The following is a 13551-nucleotide window of genomic DNA, read 5'->3' on the forward strand; positions in this document are numbered from 1 at the left end:
CTACTCTAAAATTTTGTAATGTAAATTATTTATATAGCTAACTACTGTTCAGTTTCATTGAGAGCCTGCGGGATACCCAATTACATTAGAAATGGAGAAAAATATATATTCCCTGTTTCCATGCCATTCATCATTTTACAAACCTTCCAATTTCATGTACATTTTCAACCTGCTTCTTAAAGAAGCATGTTCACCATTGATGCATTAGTGCCATCTGAGGTAAGTGCTTAATATCTGACTCCCTTGACTCAAGACAACGGTCTCCGTTTTAAACTAAAGCTGGAAATTTGTGAGTGAGTGTCTACACCAGAGAATAATGTGTTCTCAGAGAAGACAGAAACCAATAACTTTGTCTTAGACTGTGGGTACTTTCACATGGGCCTTTGACATGTTTCAGAATCTATGTTGTGCCTCTTTGATCCTACACTTATGTCAGCATAAACTGCTCAGATGCAGCACACCAGAAATTGCAAGAAATTTATTTTCAACCTGCAAGTGTTATAAGCAGGGGACTTCCTCATTGATGGGAACTCCTGCTTTCTAGCTTCTGGGGTCTTCTGCCACCAGTCTTTTGAGCACTGACATTGCATTGAGCAGTGAAATGTTATTGTAGTTGTGGTTATCAGCACCCTCTTTAATAGGGACCAGGATTATTCTTTAGAAATCACAAAATATGGGGGAGTGGGGAGTGGCAGGGTACTAGTTGGGCAAAATATTTTATCCTTTGCAGTTGGTCAGTTGAAAAGAGTGTCATGGGGGTCTCAATATTTAAAGGCCAGCAGCAGTAAAAATATTTGCAGTTTGTTGTTGGACAGTTTCAAAATGTTCCAGAGGGAGTTGGAAGTTGTGATGGTGTGGAAATGTCATATATCTAAATAGCTTTTATTTCAGGAAGTTGCCTACACTAAATATATTATGTGAGTATGTAATTGACTCTAGACGGTTTGGTGATGCTATCATCTTTTAGACACCATTCTTATTTAAGATAGAGAATTGAAAAAATATGAATACATATGTCTTTCTGTGGAAACAAAATAGGCTGGTCTAGCTTTGGATTCTGATAGATTTCAGGGAGGCCCTGGAAAGTTTCCATCTAATGCAATTCACGTTCCTGTTGACATCTAGATGATCTTTGAGATGTCTCCAGTCTTAAACACATTCACTACTGAGTTCTCTTTCATCTTTAGAAAAGAAATACTTGACTTCCCTTATTTAATAGGAACAATGAAATAGTTTGGAATTCTGGTTCAATTATGGGTTGAAGAAGACTCAAAAATAAGCCTACATAAACACAGGGAGGAGCTCACATTAGATCTTTCTTTAAAGTGTGATGATAATGAAGACTCAGCATTTATTAGCCATTATTGTCTGCTTGCCATGCTATTTGCTAGAGATATTCTAAAAGGGTTATGGTTTTAGTTTTGCATGATGGACTAATTCTTCAGCTTGAAGTATCCATTTGTAGACTTAATAAGTTTGTTTTTAATAATGATTTGTACTGTTTACCTAGATTTAACCTATTGCAGTAATAATCTCCTGGGTCCTCCAGATAATTTTTTTACAAATTACATCATTCTGTCAGATCAATAGCTTTATATATGAGTTTTCAAATGAATACTGTCTGAACCTGGTGGATTGTTAATGTTTAATTTGTCAAAATGATGCAGGCATTCATCTCACATTACTATGATGTGCTGCAGATCTCCAAGATCCTTTCCTTATGAAAACTCAATCGTTAAGATGATATGAGGACAAACAAAAATCTGATCTGCTTTCCTTAAACTTCCTTAACACACCCTGAGCCCCCTTATTGAGTAGTCTGCCCACCTTCTATAGTCAGTTTCCTGTTTCCAAGGCATTTAAAGATTATTTTTTAATCATCAGGTACTAGCATCTTCAGCAAACCACAATAGCACCAAAATGACATTACTGAACATTTGCATCCCAAGTTCTAATATAAGGGCATAAGTGGCAGTGTTTGTGTAATGATAACCCATGTCATCACTTACACACTTTTAATGATATGGGCTTTGTAGTTCTTCTCTGTACCTCTTAACGTTGGCTTTATTAGATGCCTCTGATGTCCTGACAATTGAATTGTCCTCAATCAGTTGGAAAGACAGGTGTTGAAGAGAATGTCTAACAATACTTTGAAGCTACGTTCTGTAAACACAGCAGCTAGTTTATTACTAATTAGGACTTGGTTGCAGAAACAGTTTCCTAGTTTTAAAAACAACTGCATTAAGGCACTGATCTCAGGTCTATTTCTTGATCTACTTCAAGCTGCTCTTAGAAAGGAAAAAGAATGAAACTTCCAGCTGCACAAAAGAAAAGAACTCTCATATTTAATGACCTTATTCTAACCCTTAGCATAATCTCTGATTCTTCTATCTCGTCACCTGTTTTTCAAAAGCAAAAAATGGATCTCGTAGGAAGCACTAGCTAGATTCACATATCACGCTGAGCCAACATCTACTTTGTTTGGTTTTGGCTTAGCAGCTTGTTTGAACCCATCCAGGTGTGATTTAACCTATAAATTATGGCTAAGCAAAACATGACTTCGTGTGGTTCATGAACTCGGTCTCACTCTGGAAGCTAAAGTTGTGGACCCTAAGTTCAAAGAGATTACCAATCCCTGATCTAGAGAGGCAGAAAGAGAAGATTAGGGAAAGGGAAAGGGGAAGATAGAAAGGTCTATTCCATTCTTCTCCAAGAAAAGTTTGAATCCAAGCCCATATGCACGTGCTCTCAGATGTCTTTTATTTAATAAATTGAATATAAAATTATTAAATATAATTAAATAATGTAAGTACTACTTCAAATACTTTAAAGCATTCCTGGATATGTTTTAGGGTTTAATTTGGCAATCTTAACAACATATTTCTTGCTAACATTTGTATGTTTCAAGATAGTGGAGAAAAGGTGTGAAGTTGGCACATTCTAGAAAGCAAACTATCTGAGCAAACATAAAGTAAAATGCTTAGCCAAACAGATGTGGCAGAACTAAGGATATTTTCCCAAAATCATAAGGTGAAATACATTGTGTTTTAATGAGTTAAATTCAGATATGGGTTATTGTGAAATTTCAGTTAAGGCAGCTGGTTTCTATGCAAATCCCTTGGTACTGGAAATGACCTATTGTTTAAGGTAAAAGAAAACTCCTTCTGAGTTCCTTTTAGCCTTTTGAAGTCAACTACAGCAAGAGGCAGATGATTCCTCTCTGACCTTGTAATGACACGTCACATGTTTTTGATATTCAGAGCTCACTTCTGAGTGCCTTGCATCTATAAAACAAAATATAAAAAGTATTTGAATTGAATCAAAGAAAGTTGCAGATGAACTCTCAAAAAGTCACTGGAATCTGGATGAGAAGAAGAGAGTAACTGCCTTCAGAGTTTCTTTTATGAATAGCTGCAGTTTTAGAGGTTCTGTTCATAACAGTTTCTCTGATACAAATAACATTGGAAGAGATCTACTAAAAGGTGCTACAGGAAGAGGTAGGAAAGATCTACAAAAGGGGACACATATTTAGAAAGAGTCCAAGTTGTGTACTGGAGAACTCATTCTAGAAGCCCAAAGGGACTTTGGGTTGTAATCCTATATTCAGTTACTCAGGAGTAAACTCTTCTGAGTTTTGTTTCATGTCAAATGGCTTTTGAACCTGAGGAGAATGACTAAATTTAGTAGTGATATGTCTGGGAGAGGGATGCTAATCAGTGGTTCAAATATGCTCAGTTTGATAGTTTCACATTCCCTTCCTCCCTTGCACTGGCCATGTGAAGTTGTTTGTCAGCTCTTCGAGGCAGATCAGATCAGGCAACAGACACCACAAGAAATACTAGAATTCTTCTTTACTGGTATAAGCTATAATAACAGAATCTATTCTATTAGTAACAGAATCTGTCTGACCAATTTTTCTTCACTCCAAAGAGGGTGAAGGCAAGACAACCTTGAGTTTCTTCTTCGCTTTCTGTCTTTCTGGGCTAAATCCATGCTTTACTAACAGCTGCTTCAGACCTTGTTCAGGCCATACTCCTCTGGACCACCTTATCAGAAAAAAAATCATGTGTATTCTTCAGTTTATTTTTTTAAACGACATGATGATAGGTAATTCCCCCCACCCCCCAGTGTTAAATGCTTACATTTTAGGTACTTTAAAAACCAAGGCTGTCTAGATATGTCTGTGGAAAGCAATACAAAATCATGCAGAAAAGAATTGCTTAAAAAATACAATAGAAATCTTTAACTCCGCTATCTGAAAATTTTGATTTGTTTATCAAATGCTACCCAAGCACTTTGGCTTAGATTAGTGAACCTTTGACAGCTTTGTTTTGTCTACCAACTCAGTGCTTCTGCTTTCTTCCACATTGGCAAAGACCCGGTCTTGAAATAAGACTCTGGGCTCTTATTAATCATTATATAATCCCCTAAATGGCTGGTTAGCTATTACCTCCAGTTGGGAATCGATTCAACCTTTGGAACAACCTTTGAGAGACCTTGCACATAATCTTTCAGAGTTTTATTAGCAGATTAAGCTTTCCATATTGCATATCCCTCCCAAAACAAATTTTGACACACCGGGAAATGTTATTACAGTATAGAAACACATGGGTAAGAGTTGGTTGTGAAGAAATATAGCAATAAACTATGATTTACTGTTACATTAAAGCGTATAAGTAAGACCTGATTTACTTACTTTCCCTCTCTCCTTTTCTGATGTAATTCTGAGATCAGAGGCTTTTGTTTCTGCTTTCAACTAACTAAAATGTAACATGATGTTAAAATAGGGGCAATGTTTAGTTTTGTAGTTTTCTCAAGGAGCTAATTAAACTGATGAAGCTGGCTTGTTTCCATAAGTCAGAGTTTAGATGTTATATTTGTGTGTGATGCTAATCTGTGACTGGAAAGATTTCCATCAAGTCCTGCAGTCACTTTCCTTCCAGTTTCCTTCCACTGCCTCTTGTTCAGGAAAGTCATTACTCTCCTCAGAGCCAGACCTAACATTAGGTATAACGAGGCAGTCCAACGAGGCAATGAATTTGGAGGGGGAACAAAACAGGAGAGGTGTTTCTCCTTCCAGCCAGAGCCCTCTCACCTCAACACCTGCAGCAGATGTTCTAACACCTGGCCCTGAAAAGTTCCTTGAAGAGCCATCTCTAGTCCAATATCTCACTATGAGCAAAGCTCCAAGGCTTCTGTGATCTTCAGAAAGCCCTGAATAGTTGAGCAGAAAGGGGGTAGCATGCTTCTCTGGGATGAACAACATGCCTGAATGCTTTATTTATTTGCCACAATTTAGACATAATTCTGCTCATGCCAACCTGGGGAGTTTACAGAATTACAAACAGAAATAATTATATATTTTAAAAAATACAACTACAGCACAATAAAGACTTTGTGGTTGAAGTGCCTTCAGTCGCCATCTGTGTTGCTGTAGCAAAAGTGTCTTTTCCAGTCACCTCATTCGTAGTACCTTGCCCTGAGACAGGGAGGAGGATACCTTGAACTTTATTCTTGACTGCATTGCAAAAGCTTTCCATGAAGAAAATTAATATCCTTTATAGAATGAAATGTTTCAGGAGGAGATAATGTTGGGGATGGCATTAAATCAAGTCTTCTGCTCCATTATTTTGATTCTTTAGTTTACCCAAGATATGTGCCTTCTTGGAAAGGGAAGAAGGACAGCGATACATAGCTATTTTTCAGTCTCTCCGTTTACATGGCATCACTTCAAGTAAGTTTACTTTTTCTTTAAAGTTGAATATTCAGACAAAACTGATGTCCTAAATTTTGTGAATATTTATTTGTAAGCATGCATAAATTCAGTAAGATAGAATTAATAACATAAACTGCATTTGTGGATAGCAAACAATTTCTACATGCACAGTTTACATAGTACTTTATAGAACAGGCTTCAAAGCAACTTATACCTATATATGAAAGAAGACTATTAGTGTGTAGATGTACATACATGCAACATATATATATTGAAAATCTTATACCTACATTTTTTCTGTTACATTTTTTCCTTTAACCATTTGGAAACAAGATGATTGAACTACAGTATGATATCTCCTGATATTTTCCAAATCATTTATAAAGTAATGATTTTCTCATTTAAGGAAAGGGACTCCAAGTTTTGTACAGCTCCACTTCTTCCCTATGACTAATATTCACTGACATTTAATAAAAATAAAGGAAAAAGCAGAAGTTGGAAATAACTCTTTGAATCTACAAGGTGTTCATATTTTTCCTTCTGTTACCATCTCATGTATAACAATACATAAAGAAATAGTAGAAACATATTATCTGATATTTTAAAAAGTATAATGGATTTTAAAAAGCATTATCTGTAACTGATGATAAGTTTGATATGGTGTCCAGGACCCAAAAACAGGTAAGTCCTGCTTCTTTGTCCTTGCTTGGGTGGGCCTATGACAAGCAGGATGGCTCTATTGGTTTGACAACATAGATCTCCCATTTGGGAGTGCCCAAGCCCAGTCACATTGCTCTGACACACCCTCTCCTCTAAGAGTTAATCAGTGCTGTGACAATTGATCTAACCGTGCCTAGTTTCTGTTCTGATGACTGATCTCTCATATACATTGCCTGCTACTCTATGCAATTATTCCATGTTAAGTCAGTGGAAAAGAAAAAAATCTGACACCACCCTTAGGTCTAACTACTTTTTTTTACTGCTTTTCTTGACTTGATATCCACCAGAGATGTTAGAATTACAACTCCCAACCATCACACTCATTTATCAGTTATCTATCTTATCTATCTATCCATCCATCCATCCATCCATCCATCCATCCATCCATCCATCTATCTATCTTTCTCTTGTCTTTCCTTCTGGAAATCAAGACAAGCATCCACAGCACTCCCTCCTCCCACTTTTCTTCAAGAACCCAGCGAGAGAGGTTGGGCTGAAAGAGAGTGATTGACACCATGTTAGCCAGTGAGGGTAAATCTCCCCAATACCAGTCCAGCACTTTAACCAGTACATGAAATATGTACAGTATATAGTTCCAGCTATGTGAAATTGTATTGTCTACTTGTTGTGATGGCAGAGGAATAAGGGAGGGAGAAGCTTCTTCCTTCACATTCTTTAAAATAAACGACTTATTTTTATTCAGCCACATTGTAAGCTCCAACAATAGATGCTTTCATTTGCAGGCTGATGATATACTTCCTGCTTTCAACCCAGGAACAGCACCTAAAATCTCCACCTCATAGACTTCAGATGCATTTTTTTCCTCTAAATCAGTGTTTCTCAACCTTGGCAGCTTGAAGGTGTGTGGACTTCAGCTCCCAGAATTCCCCAGCCAGCATGCTGGCTGGGGAATTCTGGAGGCTGAAGTCCACACTTCTTCAAGTTACCACGGTTGAGAAACACTGCTCTGAATCAAAGCTATGCAATTTCCACTGTCTTGAGGTCACCCTAAGATTAGAGTGACATGTTGAGGACTGCATTGCAAAAGTGGGCAGAGCTAAGGACCTTTGGGGAAATGAGGGTCAAGCATTTTAAGGAGTGAAATGAATGCCTTATGTGCTGGGAGGCTTAAGCCATCCATTTTGTCTTAACATCCCAAATAAAAAACATGAGGCCAAAACTGCCCCACTCTAGGAGTCTGGAGCTAGTGACATTCTTTACACCCTTGTTCTAATCAAATGATATGAAATTATTTAGCAGCAGCTACATGTAGATGAGTGCCAAATCTATTTTTCCCTTTATTGTGTGAACATCCCAGGAGCAGGTAAATGGAAAACTGGGCCAAATGTTGTTAAACCTGATCCTTGGCATTATGTTTGGCTGGCAGAAACACACAGCAGGAAGAACTGCATGACTACAGACTGTGCAAAACTCCAAACTCTGACAACTTTAGATTATGTGCATTGTTGACACAAGAATGCCTTTGTTTGACAATGTTTAATTCTGGTAGAGTCACAAGCAAAAGCAGGAATGGGCGCTGGGTCAAAAGTGCAGCCGGAGTAATGAATTGCCTTCAGGTGCTTCTAAACCAAGGTTTTTATTGAGCAATTGTCAGGCTTCTTTCAGAGCATTTTAATTGGAGGGGGAGAGTCCATTTAAGAAAGGCGCTTGTGTTTTGTACCACAGTCTAAGCCACAAAAAGCTAACTACAGTTAAAAGTAAGCAAGCTTGGTAGGTTAGAGAAGAATTCAGTGGTATCACTACAGCTGCGCCTTTGGGTGTAAATCCAGATTCCTAAGGTTTGGGAAGGGCTGCAGATAAACTTTCATAATGACAGATTAATGGTTGTGGCAGTGATGGAGGAGGTAGTGAGAGAGGAGGAATAGGTTTTGTTTATAATTTGCCAGATATAAATAATTAGATTGTTGTAGCAGGGAAGACCGGTAGGGCTAATGGGTGAGGATAAGCAGATAAAAGGAGGCTGGAAACCTTTGTGAATAGTCAGTGAGGAACAGGAAAATGACTGCAGGAAGTACTCAGAGAAAGAAGAACAAATTAATTAATTAATTACTTATTTCAACTTTGCTGCCACCTAACTCTAATTGACTCTGGGTGATTCACACCTACTATAGAAACAGCTTTTTCTTCGGTCCTGACTAGCAAAAATGCAACAATTGAGGTGTGCGTTTCTGTGTGTTTTTCTTTTTCCAAAGGTAGACATCTAGAGGAGCTATGGAAAATTAATTTCTTTCCTTTGCCGTGGCTGACAAGGATCTTGTCTGATCATTATCATGCAGTGAGTTGGTATTCTTAGTATGAAAATGGGGGAGCCTGGGTTCATTTTAAACTCTAGGCGTTTTCATCTGATGTATTTTCGCAGTATACCTTTGTATACATGCAGGGATCCTGCATTAAAACAAAAATCTTCAATTTGGAACTATGCCTCTATATTTGGTGGCATCACCCAGATCTAGACACTCAGAAATACAGAAACACAGGTAGAACACACTGGACAAACATGCATGGCCATATTAATACCACTTCTAAGCTTGTATAATGAAGCTGAAATGAAAAGTGAATCAAATTGGTTTCACCACATTATATAGCAACAGCAATGTCCAGACTGCAAATTAATACACTTAGTTCTTATTTTGCAAAGACTTTTACAAAAAAAACCCAAGAGTTTACTTCTCTTGACTTGAAGTTGATGCAGGAAAAAAAGGCAAGTCTTCTTCAAGTTCTGATGACTGCATGTACACAACCATGTAGTTGTCATGGCAGTAGAACAAAATTGATTTGCTACTGTCTTCTTCCAGGATGTTTTTTCAACACCCCAGTCTAGTTTATAGCTCTGCAATTTCCTGGTAATGTCCTACTTACTGTCTGACCTTGATTAGCTCTTTTTTGAGATCAGACAAGTTTACCAGGTGCTGGATGTTAGTATATAAATAGGAATAGTGAACATTTACATTACTTTGTGAGAAAGTACAGTGACTGTCCATCCTGCTGTAAGTAGACCTCTATTTGAAAGTGTTCTCTATTTGAAAGATAGTTCAGGTGAAATCCTGTAGAACTGTACAAAAAGCAGGGAGCCATGAAACTATCCATTACTATTCAGCATCTGGGTACCAGACTGAGATCTTTAGGTCATCTGGTCTGTCATTTCTGCACTACCAATATATAGCATCTTCTAGAGTCATCCAACCATTATTGTGCCAAAATATGGTTAGATCATTCTAGAAGACACTATAAGGTGCAGAAATAATCCCTTGGTCATCTTTTAGGGTACTGCAAATGATCCTGACATGGGTGACAATATATATTACTGCCCCCAAACTTAGCAGATCACCAAAATTTTCACCCAAATCTCACAAGATTTCAGATGTACAATCTCATAATATTTTGGGCCATTTGGTTGAGTTTTGAAGTTTGCATGAAACACCAACCCTCCCTCCTTCCCATGACTCAGATAAGCATGTCATGCAAGTGGGATGTAAGGAACAATGATGGAAAATCTAAACAATTAAAAATGCTGTCTGAAACTGCTAAACAGAAAACCTGTAACATTATACAATATTGATAGAAAAACTGGCATATGGCTGAGGTACAATTGCATTTTCTGTTCAATTTTACTGAATTTATTTAAATGAAAAATACCAAATTTATGGATGCTACAACATGGAAGATTTTATTTTCCTTTCAGCTAGAGAATGGTGGTGACATGGTCTTTCAGGCAGACTTTAACACTCAGGCAGTGAGATTTGGTCTTGTGCTCACACAGGTAAGCTGTGAAGAACCTGCTAAACAGAGTGGGGGAGAAATGACAAAATGCAGTCAACAAAACCTCTCACACAACCTTCCAGGGCAATGTTGATGGGAAGATTGTTGCATTGTTGAAATGAAAGAAACAGGTTGTAATGCAATTTATCCCTAATCTTTTACACTGTAGAAATCTTCAACTATCATCCTACCTATAGTTAGCAAACTGAGTGTGGGTGATAGAGATTATAGTCTAACACAATGTTTCTCAACCTTGACAACTTTAAGATGTGTGGACTTCAACTCCCAGAATTCCCCAGTCAGCATATCTGCAGGGCATTGATATTTTTATCCATTTTTTTTAACAAAAAAGATAAAAAATATTAATTCATTATTTTGATAGCAGCTGAGTTCATGGAAGCTTTTCAATGTGTCTGTTTGTTTTTACCACTTATTCCACCCAAAGATGTTCACAAATTCTTGTATACTTATGAATTAAACATACATAAGATATATCCTACATATACAAGAGTAAATCCATTTAATTCATGCAACTTATTTCTGTATAAACACATATAGGTTTTCATTGCAATGATTTTAATGGGAATATTATATTGTAATACTAGATATATTAGAAGTGCTATTCAATTCAGTGGGCTTACTTTGAAGAAAATAAGTATTTTAATCTTAAACACATGCTGAATTCTCCCACTGAACTGAATGAGACATCAAAATGCTTAAATTTGGCTAGATTAGGTTCTGTATTTTTCTTCTTCCTCCAACAACAGAATTTTGTAAAATCCTGGGATATTTACAAACTACTTATAATATTATAAACATTTATGGAATATCAGTTAATAGCTTACTTCATCTGTTGACAATAATACAGGAAACAAATAGTATTTCACTACTCTAAGATTCTTAACATTTCAAAGGGAAGTAAATGACAATACTCCTGTAGAATTATTTATGAGTTATTTATTCCTCATAACTGATCCTTTACTGATTTTTTACGACACTGGAATAGTATACCTTTATATCAATATATAAACATGCTGATTATTCCAGGAACCAAGATATCATGCAGAAGTAATTTCCATTTATGGATTCTTCTTTGAGATAAAAGCAATAAAACATGATGCTTCAGCATACAGTTTTTACATGCAAGTAAGAACAGCATTTCTATGATCCTTGAGGTTCAAAGTAATATTAGCAAACAAAGCACTTTTGAGTCCTATTAATTTATGTTTGAGAGTTTTGTGCATTCTTTAGGCTATCATCATCTACACCCACATGGGTATCTCTAGCTATTTTGGCTTACACCCATGTTGACAGTGGAGGATGAGAAATATATTCTTACTTATTTAGAGAGAATTAGCTTGGGGAACAATGATCTATATACATTTACCTACAAAGAAATCTTTTAAGTGCTTAGTATTGGTGGTTTTGCCTCTTTCTTATACAACAGGTTCCATATGAAGATTCTTTTTTTAATCTAATGAATTCTGAAGAAAGGAATGGGAGAGAAAGAAGGGTCTACCAGGTTAGACAGAGCATGCTGTGGTATCAAATGATTTTTGACATGAATAAAAAATTGAGCTAGATTATACAGTACATTCAACATGACAAAATGCCACAAAGAAGATTATGCTTTTAATATTTTTGGCAGTAAGGAGGAAAGAAATAATGGAGCTTGCTGGGAAAAAAAAGATTTTTTTCTTGACCAAAAGTGCTCTTGGGCCGTATCTATTCATTTTATAGGCCTTCACATGGGAAAATGCCTTGGTAGCCTGTGCTCCTTTTATGTCTAGATAGCTAGGTATTTGCAGGTCCAATAAGCTCACTTTCCCCACCCAGATGCTCTCCAGATAAGGTGGTTACACTGGTCGAGAATTCTGGGAGTTCAGACACAACTTATCTTGAGAGTGTCATATTGGACAAAGCTGACGTGGTTCTGTACTGTGTGATCAAGGTGTGTGGGAGGCTGAATCTGCAGCTGGTCCTCTCTTGACCCCAGTGATTTCCTCAGCTGATCTGTTGTTCCAACTGAAGATCAGATCCAACCCTTAGGTTTACACCTTGGTATGTAGAGATGATTGGTTCTGCTTGGTCACATGACTCCCTGTTCCAGTGATGTCCTGGGTTGAACTCTATAGTGATAATGTGCTGAAAGAGGGCTCTGGGCAGCATTAGGGAAAGAGAGATGTTTTATGCTATTTTCATCTCCCAGTCTTTGTTCCTATCACTCTGCTTAAGCTTTTTTTCCCCCTTCCATTTCTTGCCAAAATAATCTCTCTCTATAAAAAAAAAAGTTCATGAAATCTTTAAATGGTGCCAGTGGAGTGACAATATTCTATCTTAAATTAGGGTTTTATTGGTACAGGGTTTTCTGTAACTTCAACACATAGGCATTGGTGAGCAAAGAACTGAATTTAACTCCCTGTCATTTCAGAGAGTCAGACATGCAGATCCAATTATCTCTTACTTTACTGCTGAGCGTAGTCCTGTCAGTTTAAAGCAAGAACGGGAAGTTAAATATGAAATAAAAGCACAATGTCAAATAGATGGAAAGTGGGAAGAATTCACCACAGAAAGGCTTACGCAAAGGTTTGGAGTTAAGAAACCTTCTTCTAAAAGCAAGGTGAGGAAAAAAACAAAAGAAATGTACGAATTACTTTAAGACATTTTTTGTGGCAAAAAGTGAAATCAAGATATAGCTTCAATAATCTCTTGGGCTGGAAAAGTATAGTTTCTGGGCTACTTAAGAAAAATAAACTTTGTAGGCAAAGGCCTAAATTACACAAACAGTGATCTAAGGATGATATGGGAATAATCTGCGAAACAAAAAAGGCAATTAATCCATACATTTGGATGCATTTTAAACAATTACAAAATATTTGTGTGAACATGTGAAACAATTATAATCCACTTTTCCATTAAAATACCTTAGATGGCTTCAAATAATAATTTAGAACTGAGAATAAACAATATAAATTCAAAGGATGAAAAGAGATCAGGAGAGAGCAGAAAAAACACTGCATTTAAAAGAATCTGACACACTTGATCACTATCTGATTATTTAAATAAACATTTGTATGTTGCCTCTTCCATTGACCTGGTGACTTACAATAAATGGAGCAAAAATATTCATGTAATCATCATAAGAACAATCCACAATAAATAAAAACATAAATACTATTGAGAGAAACAATTGCTACCATTAGATAAGTTTGTCCTCCCCAAATGTCCTTCTAAAAAGAACCATATTTACCATTTTTTTAACAACATAAAGGTAGTTCCAGAAGGGCCTGCAACTGAGAACATCATTCTCAGGGTCCCAACCCTTTTAGCGTAGG

The 13551-nt window shown here is 36.8% G+C and overlaps 1 protein-coding gene across 1 annotated transcript in view; it reads left to right on the forward strand.

Moving 5' to 3' along the window:
• Positions 1–13551, forward strand: part of BTBD16 (BTB domain containing 16) — a 39734-nt gene that overhangs the window by 24199 nt on the left and 1984 nt on the right. Inside the window, exons 12-16 of the mRNA XM_088132586.1 lie at positions 5643–5738; positions 8654–8732; positions 10140–10217; positions 11264–11362; positions 12648–12836. Coding sequence (XP_087988712.1) covers positions 5643–5738; positions 8654–8732; positions 10140–10217; positions 11264–11362; positions 12648–12836 — 541 coding nt within the window. The remainder of the gene's footprint in view (positions 1–5642; positions 5739–8653; positions 8733–10139; positions 10218–11263; positions 11363–12647; positions 12837–13551) is intronic.

This window comes from Python bivittatus, unplaced genomic scaffold, assembly GCF_059951505.1.
Source record: "Python bivittatus isolate LINGU-HERP-01145 unplaced genomic scaffold, Pbiv_v1 ctg000980_np1212, whole genome shotgun sequence".
Lineage (NCBI taxonomy): Eukaryota > Metazoa > Chordata > Lepidosauria > Squamata > Pythonidae > Python > Python bivittatus.